General features: G+C 42.8%; 1 protein-coding gene across 1 annotated transcript; it reads right to left on the bottom strand.

Annotated features, from left to right (window-relative positions):
- Nucleotides 1-556: 556 nt before the first annotated feature.
- Nucleotides 557-4,556, bottom strand: LOC133931325 (protein RGF1 INDUCIBLE TRANSCRIPTION FACTOR 1-like). Its single transcript, XM_062378179.1, has 4 exons — nt 4,106-4,556; nt 1,778-1,852; nt 1,506-1,646; nt 557-1,362 (listed from the first exon to the last, which is right to left on the bottom strand). Exons 1-4 carry the CDS (start codon nt 4,274-4,276, stop codon nt 1,015-1,017), a joined length of 735 nt encoding a protein of 244 aa, XP_062234163.1. The 5' UTR covers nt 4,277-4,556; the 3' UTR covers nt 557-1,014.
- Between the last annotated feature and the right edge of the window lie 14,026 nt (nt 4,557-18,582).

Below are 18,582 nucleotides of genomic sequence, written 5' to 3'. Positions count from 1 at the left end.
CAAGGGCCGTTTGACGATTCTCGTGGAAATTGAACGAACCCGGTGCTTGCAATTTTGCAGGGAACTTGAATTATTCGACGTTACTCCTACGACATACAAGAGGTTGAAAAAATACGGAAGATCTATGGTCGTTTCTGCAGCGAGCAGTGAAGCAACAAGACAATAGATTAAAAAGTATCGGTAGCTCAAATTTATCACATCAAGCAGACAATAGGGTAAAACCTTTCTTTCTCAGATTTGGGTCTGGATCGATCTGGTCACCGCCATGCATGCATGCACGACCCCATCCATGCCAAGAAACAAGGTCACCAAATTAAAGGGACACTTCAAGGGCACATTTTTTCGCCAACGCGACACGGAGGACGAGCACGCCGGCCCGTCCTTGCCGGTCAAAGGGGACACGTACGACAGACAATGAGTATGAAACCGATGGAGACCTAAACACAATGCAAGTACCATTGTCTACCCTACCCATGCATGCATGGGTGAATCACGATTCTCCATCACAAGATGCAACAACATTTTCGACAACTCACAATTCATCAAACATCTATTATATATAGGTCCTGGAATTAATGGTGTACGCATGCATGCAATCGAGCAAGCGTAACCCCCGTTACATCGAGTACAAAATTGGTAGCCACGTATCCTTGGGGCCACCCTGCAGCAGGGGACCCACGAGGAGCCTGTGCCCACCTGGGCTTGTAACAGGGGGGTTGCTACCAGCAGCTGCTTAGCTTTGCTTCTCCCTGCCTCCTCTCAAGTCTCGTCAAAACACTGGAACAAGATGGCCCTAGAAAAGGCCATCCGTCTCTCTCAGACGTCTCAGCAACCAGCATCCAACCAACCAACACACCCTCTCTCTCCTCCTCACTCTCTCTCTACATGGCTAATCATAGGATTACACTTAAGTACTGAACGGAGTACTACTAACACTACTAGGCTAATGGTAATAAACAACATAATAACACACATATATACTAGCGCGCGATGGGGTGGCTAGCTGCAGCTCGGTTAGGCGAGTGGCGCCCTATGGGGCGCGCCCTTCCTCCTGTTGCCGAGAGACAGGACGATCTGAGGGAAGAAGCCGCCGCCGCCGCCGCCTTTCTTCTTCCTCGGGACGTCATCACTGCCGCGCCGTGCGTTCCTGGAAGCGTTGCTGGAGCCGCCGCTGGCGCTGCCCCCGTTGGTGCGCTGTGTCGGGTCCTCGAGGATGGAGTTGGGGGTGACCTGGCCGTACTGACCGGCGTCGTCGTCGAACCCGTCGACGCGGAGGTTCTCGAACCGCGGGAAGCCGCAGCCCAGGTCCGGCACGTACACGATGTTGGACAGGTCCCCTCCCTGCATCATCACATGATCCACCTGCATGGACGCGTGCGTGCAACCATTCTAGCTTAATTACCTCATGGATAATCATAACTAACTACTGATTAACGTGCCAGGGTGGCACACTGGAATTAACCAAGCTGCTGTCACGTACAGTACAAGATCTATGCTATCTCTACCTTGCAAGAGAGGCAGCAGAAGTGGAAAGGCTCCTGGAGGATCCTGTCACATGTCAAGCAGACGTTGCCAGAGCCCTTGAAGGGCCTGGACTGAGGCCGCGGCTTCAGAAAGATCACCTTTGCACTGTTGATCGTGTAGGGCTGCATGCATGCATGCAGAGAACCAAGAGATAATAAGAAAAAAGATCAGGCATGCAACGATCCATGTCCAATCACCGTTGCAGCGGCAGTAGCAGGATTTTAGGCCTGGCTGCCTGGGAGTGGTAGATCACCTGAACAAAGGAGCAGTCGACGAGCCTATCCAGATCGTCCAGCCGCACCACGTCATTGTACACGTACCTCCGCACCTGATCAAGTACAATACACGAAAGAAACGTATTTATACGGTCCCGGGTACAGCACTTGTATACACACATGGAGAACACGGTAATGATCACTAATCAACAAAGAATCTTCTCGAATTTTAGTATCCAGGCTGGTGTGTGTCGTGTGTGAACTTGATGAGGTACGTGACCACAGTAACAATTCCATCCGGATGCACGCTGAAGGGCCTGGTGAGTCGCCGGTAATAATTGCGACGCTTTGACCCGCGGCTCGTCGCCATCCTTATCGCGAAGAAACCAAGAGCGCTTCCACTGTAGGGAGCCTCAGCGAGGAGGGACGGAACGACGAAAACGCCCCTGCGCTTGGCCGCAAAATCCAAGCAACATCCAGAGGGCACAAGGGTCAAAACTCACCCTCCGGATTAACCCCAGGGTAAGAAGTAAAAAGTCAGGAGCGCAACAAGGAGCCTCTGGTTCGGCCACTCGGCACGCAGCAGAGTCCAGAGAGCAGCACCACAACCAAACTGTAGCCTGAATGGATGAACAGCATCAGACCATCAAGGTCCTACTCCTTGGAGGGTAGCCGATCGAGCCGGGATTACACAGAGGGGAGCAACAGTGCCGAGGCCCTTGTTTGGTAACAGGAGGACAGGACCCCTCTTTTACCATGCATGCATAGTAACTTCACCAACTCAGGCATGGCCATGGGCGCAGTAATAACCAGTGGCAGCAGCAGCGGCACTGCTACTGCAACTATTTTACGTGCCAGTAGTTGCCCCAGGATGCCCACCCATTTATCAACCAACCAGCGCCTTCGTTGCGCCGGGGAGTGGGGGGGGGGGGCTTTGCTATACATGGCAAAACAATCTGGATAAGTCCCCAGCCCATGTGTGTTACGGGCTTACGGCTTGCAAATGTTCTTCGCAGTGGTTGCAGCAGCACACTCTGGAATTAAGGGCGCGGCCTCGACTTCAGAATACAAGAATTTCACAGATATCTTGCAGGAATTCGAGTAGCAGAGAAGAGAAGACGTCTCCCAGCAACAGTTGATTCACTATTAGCGCCGTTAAAAGGCAGGCCACAGCTTTAGGATCAAGAGATCAGCGAGAGTGGAAAGGTCAAGGCGCACCCAGACCCAGGGATGAGAGGGAGCCGACGGTGTCAGCCTTTGCTGCGACTTTTGCAGGCGAGCGAGCAAGCCAGAGAGCAAGAGAAGAAGGGAGCAACGGAGCATGTCAGTGGTGGTGAGATATAAATTTTATAGTAACTTCCTATGAAAGATTTTTATAAGATCTTAATTCAGTCCTATATTTTTTATTTAACAGTTAGATTGAAGATAAAAGAAAAAACATATATTATCACAGAAAAAGAAATCTTTGTAGGACTTAGTAGTATTCTAGAATTTACTTCGTGGAGCATTGGTTGGATGGGAATTCGGCTTAATTCTAAGGCTGTGCTTGCTTGGGTTGTGTGGCCAAGGCGCATCAGCACTCGCAACTTGTCTCTTCCCGTCTCCCAATAGAGTTACTCCTGCCACCAAACCGAGCCAGAGCAGGACGACAGGGCACACAAAGGGAGAGGGAAATGCAGCGAATTGGCAGCGAGAGGCAGCGCAGGAAACGAATTGGAAAGAGGGGAGTTGCAAAAGAACTACTACAAGTTTTCATTTACGCACACACGGTTTTGTGAAACGATTCATGAAGACGCAGTTTTCAAAATCGGGAAAGAGTAACTAAAAGTCGGCTTTCGGGGTAATTAGGCGAGGTGTGAGTTAAACGAGGGCATCCGGATTGAGGCACAGAAAACGACAAGGGGAAGCCGAAAGATGAGTGTGAGCACAGGGTTCCAAAAGGGCTACGGTGTTAATTGCCTAGGAACTGCGCTAACACAAACTCCGCCGCAATTAAGCCCAACCAAAGCCACTATACTATAATCAAGACCAAAACCTAGCAAGGAGTAGCTACAGTTCTCCATCTAGTACGCATACCAAAAGGCTAATCAGGCCAAACATGTACAAAGCCTCCCTGCACCCACCGAAGCACAGAATTCAGCAAGAACAAATGAACAATACCCAACTAAGCACAGGATCAGCAGTAAGTAACGGACCATGTACATACTGTACTAGCAAGAGTTGCCTGCGTGCTTAAACATGTCATCAGAGAGGAATCAGTGTGTGTGCAGTGACGCATGGCGAGTGAGTGATCAGCAGATGGTTGCCGGACTCGATCGTGAGCATGCAGCCCGCAGGAAGGGGACGACTGGCGAGAGGAGGATTACCTGGATGAGCGGGTGGTGGCGGTGCGCGGGGGCGCAGTGCGGGCAGATGCTGGCGCAGCAGCCGAGGCAGAAGATGTTCTTCTCGTTCTTCTTGCGGTTCTCGTGCGCCGCGCACCCCACGAAGAAGCTCTCCTCCACCAGCGCCCCCACCCACCCAGGCCTCATCCCCATCCCTCCTCACCTCGCCAATTCTCTCCTCTCTCTCACTCTCGGTAGACGATGCACGAGGTTGTTTTTCGCCGAGGCTTACGAGCGGGCTAGTAGTGGAGTGGCCAAGTGGGGAACGCGCGAGCGGACCGTTTCCCCGGTGGGCGGCTATATAGAGAGAGCCGGAGGCGGAGGAGGGGGAGGAACGGAGCTGAACCGTGGGGAGCGGCGTCCGGGGGACAGCCAGCCGTATGGGTTCGGTGGTCAAAGGAAAGGAGGAAACACTTGGGCGTCACGGTCCAAGTGTCGGGGACGGCCCCGTGATTCTGGCGCCGTTGGAGGGGGGTTTCCGCGATTTCGTACGCGAGGGCGAGGGTTTTGGCGAGTTTTTGCGGGCGATGCGCTGCACTGGCCTGTGCCGATTCCAGTATGGGCCGCGCGCAGGGGCGTCAACAAACGATCTTGTTCGTTGATCTCCGTGGAAGATCGAGCAACAACCGGCACCAGTTTGATTCATCGAGTTGTTCGATCTGGCACTGGCAGGAATTTTCAATCGGATATGCGAACTCCAGGCCATTATATATAAGGGCAATGCACCGGTGCTATTGTTCAAGTGACTCAAAATTTGGGGGCTTTCAGCCCACGAGGGACAACCATTAAATTAGGATTATACACTCCTCTCTTCTTCTTCTTCGTGTGCCAACGTGGGGAGCTCACCTGCCCCCTACCTGCACACGTCTCCAACGGCTCGTGTGCTCGCAAACCCCCCTCCAGCACATCTCAACTCGTCTTTGGCAGCGCTACTGCTGCCGAACCCACCGTCGCTGCGCTAACCAAGTTTTGCTGGTCGTCTCCACTCGTCCCCTCCCCTGCATAACCCACTAGTCGTCATTCGCCACCCGGAGCAGACGATGCCCCCACCGCTTCGCTGTTGCACCCCCACGTCTGCCCCCTTCGTGGGGTCGGTCAGCAGCCTGCCAACCTCCTTTTAAACTTGCCGTTCGCTGAAAAGCCACCGTCGTCACTAACCTTGTTGCCTAATCACGTCTCCTAAATTTCAGGCAACTGAAAATTAAAAGGCGTGTGGCGTGGATATATAATCATGAGAAAAGTCCAAATTACTCTTCTAAATTATTCCTAGTGTCCGAATAACTTCCGAAACTTTAAAACTGTTTATTTAAACCCTTGAACTTTAAAGGATTAATCACATGACCCCTTAAAGTGGTTTGTAACAATGGTTTTAATGATGTGGTAGCTCATAATATCATTTTCGCTGACATAGTAGTACATACGTGGCAAGTAGGCCCGCATTTCATATTTTTCTCGTTGGAGCGAGGGCAAGGAGCAAGCCCATGGCGGGAGGTAGAAGCCGAGGATCGATGGCCGGTGATGATTGATCTTGTTCGACAAAACTTGGGCATCCCGGGCTTGGTTTTTTGGTGAGATGCTAGAGGAGCGAGAGGGGGGAAAGATGAACTCCTCCGATTGGCGAACAGCGTGAAAAATCCCAGCGAGCAACGGTGGCATGGAGGTTCGGCCACTAGAGAGAGGATAGAAGACCAGGAATCTTCGGGCCAATTGGCATCGGCTAGAGCACCTACGGGCCATTGCGGAGCAAGGCCGATGCTTGGATTAGAGGGAGGTGCCTCCTACAAGGCCGGCGATGGCGAGCGACGGCCAAGACAGAGGCGGCACGTTATGGGCTCACCCCGATGTTCAAGAGCACAAATTGGAGGTGCGGGGAGCTAGGTGGGGGCTAGGAGATGGTGAGGGAGAGAAGAATTGGCTCGGGGCCCTACCGGTGAGAAGAAATCGATGGAGGCGACGGTAGTGGCCTAATTTGGGCGTTTCAGGCTCGGCGTGAATTGAGGTGGGGGGAGTGGCCAAATGTAACCATGAGAATTAGGCGGTCACGGTGGTGCACTTGGTTCGAGCAATGGAGCTTCGAGAAGGTGGCGCGGCGTTGGCCGGAGCTTGGGAAGAAAGGGGATGACATCTTTGGTTTTTGGTTTCGTTTGAGGGAGAAATGTAGGAAGGAGAGAGGGCTTCAAGGCCTGTTATAGGCGCTGCTCGGCGGATCACGACAAGCTAAAGAGGTTGTGGTGCAAGGCGGTAGCAAGCAGAGAGAGATGACGTGGTAGCCACATGGTAAAAATAGGTGACGTTGCAACCACACCATCAAAAACGCTGTTACAAACCACTCGAGGGTTATGTGATCCAATATTTAAAGTTTAAGGTTAAATAAACGGTTTTTAAGTTCAAGAGGTTATCCATACAATAGAATAATTCAGATGAATAATTTAGACTTTTTTTTCTATAATCATCTAAGATCTAAGAAAATTGGCATGTGAGTTTCTACAACCTTTTCACCTTGCAAAGTAGGAGCACACATGACCTGCTTGTCTTGCAGACACAAGGAATATAGTCTAACAATCATATGGTGTCACTGTACACCGTCATTTCCCGTCGTAATTGTCTGAAACACCCCCGTTTTTTGTTACGACTACGCCACTCGTTGAAAGTCCCCTTCCATTTGTTGCAAAAATATTGCAGTAAGTATGCCTAACAGTTTTTTCGCTGTGAAAAGAAAGGATGGACCGATTTGCTGTTGCTGTTCATTTCGCACGCATGCTGCAGTACCACCCTGCATTTCCTGTTCGTGCCTTTTGGCTCTTGTGTTACGCGGCCAGTTTTTTCATGCTGCCCACTAATCTCAAAGCCCTTTTCCACTTCCCCAGTTACTCCAACTTTAGCATGCAGTAGCCTCGTACTCGTACGTATCAGTTGCGCGCCATTTCCTTCCTCGATCCGTGGAAGTAGTGGAAGCTTTTCATCCGTACCTGCAACTTGCATCCGGGTTTAACCTGCGTGGTTCTTCAAAGTTTCGTTCGTACAGGCGGATGGCACAGGTTAGAAAACCCAGAGGGGTGTTCGAACGAGGGAATCGATCTAGGAGTTCGTAGGATTTGATTTGAATTCCAACGCAGTCGTAGGAATTCGAACCCAGTCCAATTCGTCCAGACGGGGCTAGACAACTGGTACCAAGGTCTGAAACTCACCAAAGCACCTGTTGTTGACCGCCAGTGCACAATGGATCCACAAAGGCTAGCTTGTGCACGCACGGACCTATATAATCCTGCATATTTTCGGAACGAAGTGTTGGTCGATGATACTTCGCAGTTCCCGTCTCGCGAATCCTAAGAAACCCAGGACAAGGTGCATGCTAGAGGTGTCCAATTGCGTGGGGTCAAATAGATTGGCACGAGGCATGATATTTTTGTTCACCCCAAGCATGACCTCGCCTGGTAGGAAACAGGCTGGCCAATATGGCATGGTTAGATGGACCGTGCCTGGACTGGCGATGCGGCACACCATGTCAGTAGGATACGGTCTATTTAAGTTTTTTATTTTTTAAGAATATATATGATTCATTTAGAGATAACATTATATATGAATTATAGTGTAGTGATATTACATTTTACTCTAAGCACAAGATCTTGGATTCGATTCTGAATAGCACCTATTTTTTTTATTTTTGATATGGTAACAGATTAACGGGTAAAAAAATTCATTAGACCTACCGTACCGTGAGCCGACACAATACGGCCCGATCATAAGTAGGTCGTGCTTAGACCTAAGGTTTGGCACGCGGATCGGTATGGCTCAGCCCGCTTGGCTAACAGGCCTAAACGGGCTATGCCTAAATGGGCCCGGGCCGTTCCATGCCGGGCGACTCAGTTGGACACCTCTAGTGAATGTAGCAATCAATCTGTTCATCTCATGCGGGTCGAGGTGCGTGCGTGAAGAGTATGATTGATTGTATCTTTCTAGACAGATTAAGTTGAGTTTCTACTTATTTAATTGAATTTAAGATCATATAAATAAATACAGATATTGATAATATAATTAGTTGTTAAAAAATAATTTTATAATATTAATAAATGAGCTGATCTATATGAGTGGATCAAAGAGCGGTTAAAAATCGGGCTCGCTGCTTGAGCGTACAAACAATCAGCCCCTATGCGAAACGGAGGCTGTACTTGACGCATGATTGCCCCGCCCCGGGAACGACTTGCAACGGCTCCCATCACCTGACGGCCGGCCACAACGCTGTTGGATCCGATCCGATCCCCTTCTCCAATGATTAGGCCGCGCAACCGGCCGGAGCCGCGGACCTAGCAGCTAGCCGTCCGTCCGTCCGGCGACATGCAACTCCGCGACAAGGCATGCAAAGGGCACAACACAACACAACGTAACGTTTAGCAGGCGCAGCACCTGAACGAGACCACACAATCAATGCAGTGACGAGAAGTGATGATAAACCAAGCCGATTCAGATATGGATGGATCAGTGCAAGTGCTACATATCCATCACATGCGTGCTACTTATGGTAGCAGCAGCAGCTAGTAGGCCCCTCCCAATACTCCATTATGTAATATGTATAATATCGTATGAATCAAATAGACAGGTAGATCAAAAAATGACGTGTCATTGTATTAAATGAAGAAAAAAATGAATTAGTATGTTTCATAAAATATTAGCTAGGTTCAAAATCTAATGGATGAATCTAACATGGACATGTATTGTGATAGCTTTTGTAAGACCTGAGGAGAGAATGCGTATCACAATTTAAATACAATGTATCGGGATAATTGATGTCTATTATCTATTTATATATGGTGTGGCATTGGGATTGGCATTAGTACCACAGGTGATGGCGATGGCCAACAAGAAAGCAAGCCATCTGACCGGCCGGACGTCGTTATGGTGGCTTGTCACGACGCCCGCTTTTGGCACGCCTAGCGCGCCCTAGGGACGACCATTTCCGGCGAGCATGTGGCTTTCAATTTACTCGCCGGCCAGTACGTTAACCTGATTCAGATTTCGGACGCATGCAGTTGCCTTCGCTCTGTTTAACCGATGGATCGATCGATCGAATTGTGGGTGGCCCGGCCATGTGAACCTACGGGCGTCACATGATTCAGATTCATCATTGTTGGCACGGGCGCATTTGGATTGATATTTTTTGAATGGAGATTTTGATTGATATATACTGCAGCAGAAAATAAAATTAAACACAGCGATTTGGGGTTCAATTTCCGAGCATTTGTACGTGGGGCTTGGATGCAGAAAAGAGCTGAGATCACGAACAGCGTCCTGGATATTTACGGTGACGCACCTTGTCAAATCAGGATCACAGATGATCATGAAGGTGAGGCGCCTAAAATCTAGGCCCCGAACATGCCTTGCTGCAATGTCGTACTCTAGTCAATTCCTCGAGGAAAGAGCGGCCCAGTGTGCTTGGGCTTTTGGCGACTGCTGCGGTGTTGCCTATTCACCTAGAGTTCAGAACACAGATTTGGTGGATATATATAAATCAGCCGTGCCACTTTCTTTTTGATGTGACGCTTATTTTACAACTCGAGAAACCAACCCGCACATGTCTATTAAGAAGGACGTGCAGACAGTACAAGAACAGAGATCCTGAGCCATCACAGTTCCTGAGATGTATTGGCGCAATCTTAACGCATCCAAGTTCGTGAATTTTTGCCCACATAATGAACAGTATCCATAGACATACAGTCCTACCAGCCTCTTCTCCTTCCTTCTTAGACCATCTCCAACCATATTCCCTTCATTTCGTTCCCTTCCCTATTCCCTTCCCCGTTCTCATTCCCTTTATTTCCTCTCATCTCCAACAGCTTCCCCTGGAGGGGAATCGCGAAGGGAAAGAAGAGAGAATCCCGTCCTGAAGGGAATGACCCTGGGAATCCCGTCGTGACGGGAACCGTGAAGGGAAACTGTTGGAGCGCTGAAGGGAAAGAAAATCCCGTCGTGAAGGGATTTTGGTCCCTGAAGGGAAACCGTTGGAGATGGTCTTAGACTCTGTTTGTTTTAGATTGTAAAATCTGAATTATGATCAAAATCTAAAAGCTGAAATAAACAGCTAGATTGTAAAAACTGGATTATGATCACAATTCAAAAACTGAAACAAACAGCTGGTTAGAAAAATTGGATTGTTACAATCTAACACACAGATTGTAATAATCCAGCAATCCGTCTTCCACCAAATTGTAACAATCCACAATCCAACTTTTACAATCCAGATTTTACAATTCAGCTTCTTACAATCCACAATCTATAAGCTGTTTTTCACAATCTCCAGCTCAAACAAACAGGCCCTTAGTACTCTATTCGGACATTTATCTATTCGGACAGTGAGGCTATTATGCTTTAGAATTCATGAACTTTTTCTACGTGCTCTAACATTCATGATAAATCTATTTTAAAAAGATTCACCTTAATAATTTGTGCAGGTTTCAAAATAAAACTTGTTGTAATTTTTAGAACTTGTTGTAATTTTTAAACCCTCAAAAAAATCCTCAGAGATCTAGAAAAATTCACTAATATTTCTCTCATGTGCTATAATAATTTTTAAAATTATTTTTAACACTAGATTACTTCGTGAAAATGTATGTTTCTTTATGATGGTCAATTTAAATACATTTTTACCATTTCAATATTGTATCCATATTACATAACATGTATATACACACACGGATATTACATATTACCACATATAATTGTAATTGTATGTATATAAATAGTAATACATATATATATATACCATATGTGTTACAGTAATATATACAACATAACATATACGTTACAATATTACATATTACTAACAATTACGTATGTATGCATAGTACATGATCGCATAATATGTACCATATTACATATTACTAACAATTACGTATGTATGTATAGTACATGATCGCATAATATGTACCATATAGATACATGATACTATATTGTTAGTATATACTACATGGATATATATGTATACAACATATAATTACATATATGATATATAATTACACATGAATACATACATGGATATATATTATATAACATATATAATATATATGGTACCATTATCTCTATATAACATATATGGTATATAATTACACATTGATACATACATGTAATTACATATACATATATGTTATATAATATGTATCCATATGTACTTATATATGTAATTATATAGTATAAAATATATTATATATGGTATAACATATATGATATGTATACAATATATATATTATACCATCTTGCTATATGGATACAATATGTTATACCCATACATATAATTTGTTATATATAATATATAGTTATTAGTAACGTATTATATATTAAGACATATGTTATATATGGATAATGGTACCATAATAATGCTATATTATATTGTACATATTATATATTATATGGATACATATGTTGTTTTTTTGTATAACATATCATATGGTTGCATATTACATTGTATATCCATATATTATGATGGTATAACATATATACATATATATTGTATATATATCATATAACATATTATACATATAGATGTTACATATTAAAATATATAATGGAATAATATATATATATATATATATATATATATATATATATATATTATGACATAGCATATTATATGCTATATATAATATATGGATACAATATATAACGTGTTATACCATATTATATAATATATGCTATGTTGATACGTATATGTTATACCATATACAATATGTTATATATGGTATAACATATTATATGTTATGCTATTACATTGTACATATATGTTAATGTAACATACCATATTAATATGTTCATATGTGTCCACTATAATACAACATATATGTTATGTATGTATATAATATTGTAACCATATATTATATGCTATATGTTACATATAATTACATGTATGATTAATAAATATGTATGTCTAATATATTTGCAATATGTTGTATACATATACATGGTTTGGTATCCATATATACCATATACCACATTACAATGTTGTTATATTTATATGCATATTACACATATTAACTAATAGCATATTGTATATGACATATATACATATTGATATAGTGATATACATATGGTATATAACTCATATTAGTTAACACATGTTGTGTGAGCTAACTACAATAGCATACATACCATATAATATAGTGTCATAATACATACAACAATATTAGTACATATTGGTATTGATATTGGGTATACACTAACAATATATAGTATATGTAAAACATATGTAGATAGCAATTTACAATCTTGACTCGTCTTGTGGCAACGCGCGGGTGCCAGCTAGTTTATATTATTGACCCCAACAATTAAACAATGTACAGTGATACAGTCGCACTATGTTGGTTCTATTGGGCATGGCACGGGCTCCGAAAGACAGAGGAGACAAATCCAAGCACAAATAGGCCTGCTTGCTTAGGCCCATATTGTCATGCTTGGGCTGAGCACCATAAATGGCATTTCGTTTCCTTTTCTTTCGTTTCCTTTTCTTCTACTACAGTAGGGATGGATCAGAACAAATTGTTAGGGGCTCATCTTTGACGGGCAGCCGCGGACTTGTCTTCTTCCCCCTTGGAGGCGCCCAGCAATCTTTGACTCCATGGAGCATGGCAAACATTTGGAAGGGGCTCCCATGCCCCCCACCGATCAGCTAGGTAGTGCGTGCAGCAAGAACAGGATTACAGGACTAGCCGCTGCCGTTCATCCCTTGACTAGGGTCGTCGTCGTACTACATGCTATTGCACTCTGCTGGATCCATGCATGCATAATTGGATCGATATCGACCGAAACGTGCATAGATCCCATGGCCATGTCAGATCAAAGCACTACGCATGCAATGATCGTTCAAGACAAGCGATAGCTCGTCGTGCGTTTGCCTGGTGCTGGGACCTCTGGGCCAGGACAGCCCACGGTTATCACATCCATCTATCCGTCATGTCGCTCACCGATTCCAAACTCGGCACACACTTGACTGCAGTGGCTTCAGTTTGGCACCCGTTTGACTGGGGTCAGATGCTAACAGGATAAAAAGGTTTGGATCCCATATGCGTCCTGTCGCCTCTCCGCTAACATTAATCTTCCACGAAGAAGCATAAGTTTGTTCCCTAATCCCGCTCCATCATGAAGAAGCCATCGTCCGCATCTGACAAACTAGATTAGGAAGTTCTATTCATGTTCAAAAAAGGATTTTGAACTGAACTATTCATGACTGGATTCGATAATGGAGGAGCACCGCAATTTGCGGAGGAAACTCACACGTCGTACGAGATCCTACCATCGCCGCTGGCGCCGGGGAGGCGAGAAAATGCAATAGCGCGGGCCGTTGCCCGTTGCACATCCCCTGAGAGCGGGCCATGCTGCGCGCGGTCGCCATGTGAGCGCCCATGTGTCCCGATAGGGTTCCAGGATGTGACTTGCGTGGGGGGCGTGTGGGCCGGTCGCCTCGCCCAGCCCCGCCCACTCCGTCGTCCGTACGGTGGGCTCCGAAAGAGACCAATGGGTGGGGTCCAATCTGTTGCTAGGGGCCCGCGTACAGGGAAGCCTCGTGGCGCCACGCTGAACTGGGCCCGACGAGTGCCACCATGCATAGCGATGGTTAGAATTTAATTGCAGTTAGTGATTAATTAGTAAATAGATGTCTTTATCGAATGGATATATCTTTTGGCGAAGAGACTTCAAACCTTTGCATTACGTTCATTAGAGAGATATGTCTCTTAAATGACACATCTTCATCATATATATATATATATATATATATATATATATATATATATATATATATATATATATATATATATATATATATATATATATATATATATATATACATGTATACTATACATATACCAAATCCCGTACCAAATCCCGTACCATCTGGATTATACTATACATATACCAAATCCCGTACCATATATACATATATATATATACACACGTGTATATATATATATACACACACGTGTATATATATATACACACGTGTATATATATATACACACGTGTATATATGTATATAAATATAAATAATTTATTGAATCAATACAAGAGTTTATTTCTATCTATTATGTTCGTTAAGAGTTCATTGGACGCAATATTATGATCGTTGGCACTGGTTGTGCCATAATCATTCTCCCTATGGGGTGCTTAAATCACAATCGATAATGCTCCATAGTGTTTGATTCAACCCGTACCTTATTAAGTTATAGAGATATTCGCTAGAATGGTTTTCATATTGAAGTCTATGCTAACAACAAAAGAGAAATTTCTCCTCTTAATTATCGTATCTGGCAAGCTTCTCTATATACCATCTGGATTATACTATACATATACCAAATCCCGTACCATATATTGTGTACCAAATATTTTTTCTATCTTGATCAAATCAAGACTTGTCATGATTGTCTTGATCACTCTACGCTAGAGATGACAAGAAAAATTATCAACAGTTCTATTGGTCATAATATTTCTAAAATCTTCATATTTTTTGCACCGCATATGTCATAGGGAAATTAATTTTAAGGCCTTACCTATAATTCATAATGTGGCACCTAATTTCTTGAACATATTAAGAACATACATGTAAATCTATTCGGTAATTTTATGGATCATCTAGTTACTCTATAATGTCAAACTCATTGATCAAATAATTATAATTAGAGCAAATCCATTCATATGGATAATGTCGTTCCTTAACATGCATTCAATTATTATTTAGCTTTAGGCATTACTACATTAAGTACTCTATGTGCACATTCATAATGGTCTAGCTTAATCTCTCATTAAGAGAATCAAATCATTTGTATGATCAATCATAGAATTGTAATTTGTCAATATCTTGCTGGTGACATATGGTTTTACACACCGCGTCATTAAATCAAATTCATGCAACTGCAATCATACGACTCCCTCCGTTACAGTTACTACGTGAAAATTTGGTCTCAACCAAGTATTTTCCATCTGGGAATCTGTTATGTTCTGCATGTACTGATATCACCACCGTACAACATACAACAAAGGGCATTGAAGATCTATATTAGGTATAATTATCTATCAATCATATAATACATTGAGTCTATCAAATGGGACATATTTATTATTACCCGTATACTCATAATATTTTGAAGACAATTCTTAGTATTAGGGGGAGATTAATATCATAAAGAATACCAGAACTCATAAGAGAATGTCACATACGTTCACATTCAATTCTCAGATCCACGTACTCAAAGAATCTGAACTTCAAGTTCAGATAATTAAAAAATTATAACATATTGCAAATAACTTATCAGATGCATTTACTGAACACAAAGGTATCACAATATCCTATATTTCTATTAGGAATGTGCCAGAAAGAGTGAAGATACCAAACAAAATCACTCAACTCCCAAATCAAAATAAGAGGGGAAGAAGTACGATCACAAAGGATAAAGCTTCTTGCAAACTATCACGAAAACATAAGAATCTCCTGCAAGATAGTAAATGCAAATCAACACAAGTTGATAGACACCTTATGTATATTCACTATCTAAACGTCTATGGAGTTTGTCATCCAAATGACTAGCACAAATGTGTACATAAATTCAGACGCTGGGTCATGAGAACACCCTAACTCTATTATTTTGGAAAATACACGGAGTTAAATAGAATAATATTTATACAAACTATATTGATTCCATAAATCAATCAATATTAAAGACAACAAATTGTCGACATATATTTCTCCTCAAAATGGCCATATACCTTTAATTGGATCCTGACCAAAAGTCCAAGGCAGAGTGCTTCAGCACTCAACTTGGTCATACCAAAGGGTTGCCTCAGCCAATTGAATTTTGTATTATCTCTAAACCACACACGACAAAGTTTATAATTATCTTATAATGGAATTTGATATGAATGATTTAGTTAAAACCAAATTTCAGTTAAGTTTACAACTTGAGCACATTCTTTCATGAATATTTATCCATCAGTCCACCAATATCCAAATGATATTTGACACTCATATACATCAAAACACTTATGGTCATTCAATCCCTAAATATGAATCAAGATCCATTCATACTTTGGATTGATGATGAAAAGATATTGAACCTAAAGTTCTATATCTTAATATCATCAAAGCGCTAATGTATCTTGCAAATCGCAACATGTCTGATATTGCATTTGCAGATAACTTGCTAGCTTAAAGAGCATAACTCCAACAAAACCATTAGATGGGAGTCAAAGAGGATATCCAAAGATATTTTTATGGCATCAAAGATCTAGATTTTTCTATCAGAAAAATCAAGATACAACCATAGTGTGATATCTGTATACTGGCTATATAACTGATCCCTATAACACTAGATCACAGACTGATTTCATGGTGATTTAGATTTCTTATAGGAGTCATCAAAACATATTTCAAGTGATACTTTCACCTATCATTCTAAAATATCGCATACATGTGTATGATTTCACAGAATAATCAACCACATATAATAATCATGTGGTATTGGTTCTATTGAATCACCAATAATTATCTATGAAAATATTTCTACATGCATTTCTCAAATACAAACATGTTACATAAAGAACAATATAACCAAACATATTGTCCCTAATTTATTCTATCCTCATAATGGGGAGATAGAAATCTTGCAAACAAAATCATTTGATAACCTCGCTGATTTTGTCACGAAGTCCTTATCAATTTCCACATTACAAAATATATTCATAGAATTGATATGCGGTGACTACGAGATTTACAAGGTTCAAAGGGAGTTAATCCCTGATAAATAATATGTTCACATTATATTGCACTATTTTCTTTTATGAGTTTTTCCTATACGGTTTCTTATATAAGGTTTTTAATGAGACAATTTCTATACATGATCATATGTCATATCTTTTTTTTAGGGTTTTTAAATGAGGTATCAAAGACATATCTATTATTCTCTAAACTCGTTTATGGGTTTTTCCTTTTAAAGGTTTTCTATATGAGTTTACAAATAGATAATAATCAATATATGATGTACCATTTTTTCCTTATTTTTCAATTGGATTTTAAAGGAGTTTTAACGGTATATCACTATTATTCCTCCTATTTTTCCAAGAGGGTTTTCATATATTTTAATATGAACCGTAGATCATAGCTATTGTTCACTAAGCTCACCATGAGTTTTTTCAATGTAAGTTTCTCATATGAGCTTACAATGAGACAATAACTGATATATGTGATATCATTTGTTTCTTACATTTTCCCACTGAGTTTTAAAGAAGTTTAATGGTATATTAACATATTATTTTCTCCTCATTTTTCCTACAGGATTTTAGAGGAGTTTTCAACGAAAAGTTTACAAAAGACAATTGATCAACGCGAAGTGTTAGAATTTGATTACAGTTATTAGCAAATATGTGTTTTTACCAAAGGGACATATCCTTTGTGAAGAAACTTTAAAACCTTTCATTACGTCCATTAAAAATAGGCATGTCTTTCCAACGACACTTCTTCATCATCATCATCATATATATATATATATATATATATATAAACAATTCATTAAATCAATATAAAAATTTATTTCTATCTATCTTTACTGTGTTCTACTTTTTATCGGCAACAGCAACCAGTACCTCACGTGCCGCCACCACTACGGCACCGGCTTTACCGACGTCCGCCTCCACCGCTCGCTGTCGGCTGCCGCTGCCACTTCGACGGGAGACACGCTCCGCGCTGCCAAAGCTTGGGGGACAGCCAGCCCTTGCCACAGCTCGTCGGTTCTCCTTCTCTCTCCAGCTCGTCAGTCAACTGCCAGTGGGTGGGCGCAGTGTCCCATGATCGAATGACCGGTGCATGCAGTCGCATCAGCTGTTCTCCGGCGTCAGTGGGGTGTGGGAGCAGGGGAGCCTGCGCTGCTCGTGGCGCTGCAGGAACGGCATGCATGTGTGGTGGCAGGAGATGGCTTTTATCGTCTCGGTACAGAGAGCAGAGCACAGGGTCGATCGGATGGGTAAATTTGGTACAGAGAGCAGAACACAGGGTCGATCGGATGGGTAAATTTGGCAACGGTCTATGTTGCGTACCTTGCGCTCGCCATCTACATCAGCAAAAGCATCCACTGCTGCTTTGTTGCTGTGGACGGGTCGCTGTGCCCAGTACTTGTGCTACAGATTAACAGCGATCCAAACGAGAGTAACCACGTCATCCGAATAGAGCAAAGAGCGTGCGCTGCTTGGAGACGACCGTAGAAATTTCGATGCGAACTGCCAGTCCAAACTACTGGTATGGTCGTGTACACCATGGAACGCATCATACTGTCAGGTGCAGACGGCGGACTGGGGTATCTCACTGCTGGAGAAAACTAAGACGCGGTATACAGAAAACCGTATGAGCAAAGGATGCTGGTTGCAGAATGAATTATAAATTCTAAATCAGGCAGGGGATAGATCCTCCCAAGGGGAAATATATCTTCCATGTT

Source organism: Phragmites australis, chromosome 10 (assembly GCF_958298935.1).
Source record: "Phragmites australis chromosome 10, lpPhrAust1.1, whole genome shotgun sequence".
Lineage (NCBI taxonomy): Eukaryota > Viridiplantae > Streptophyta > Magnoliopsida > Poales > Poaceae > Phragmites > Phragmites australis.
This window is presented reverse-complemented; position numbering and strand designations above follow the sequence as displayed.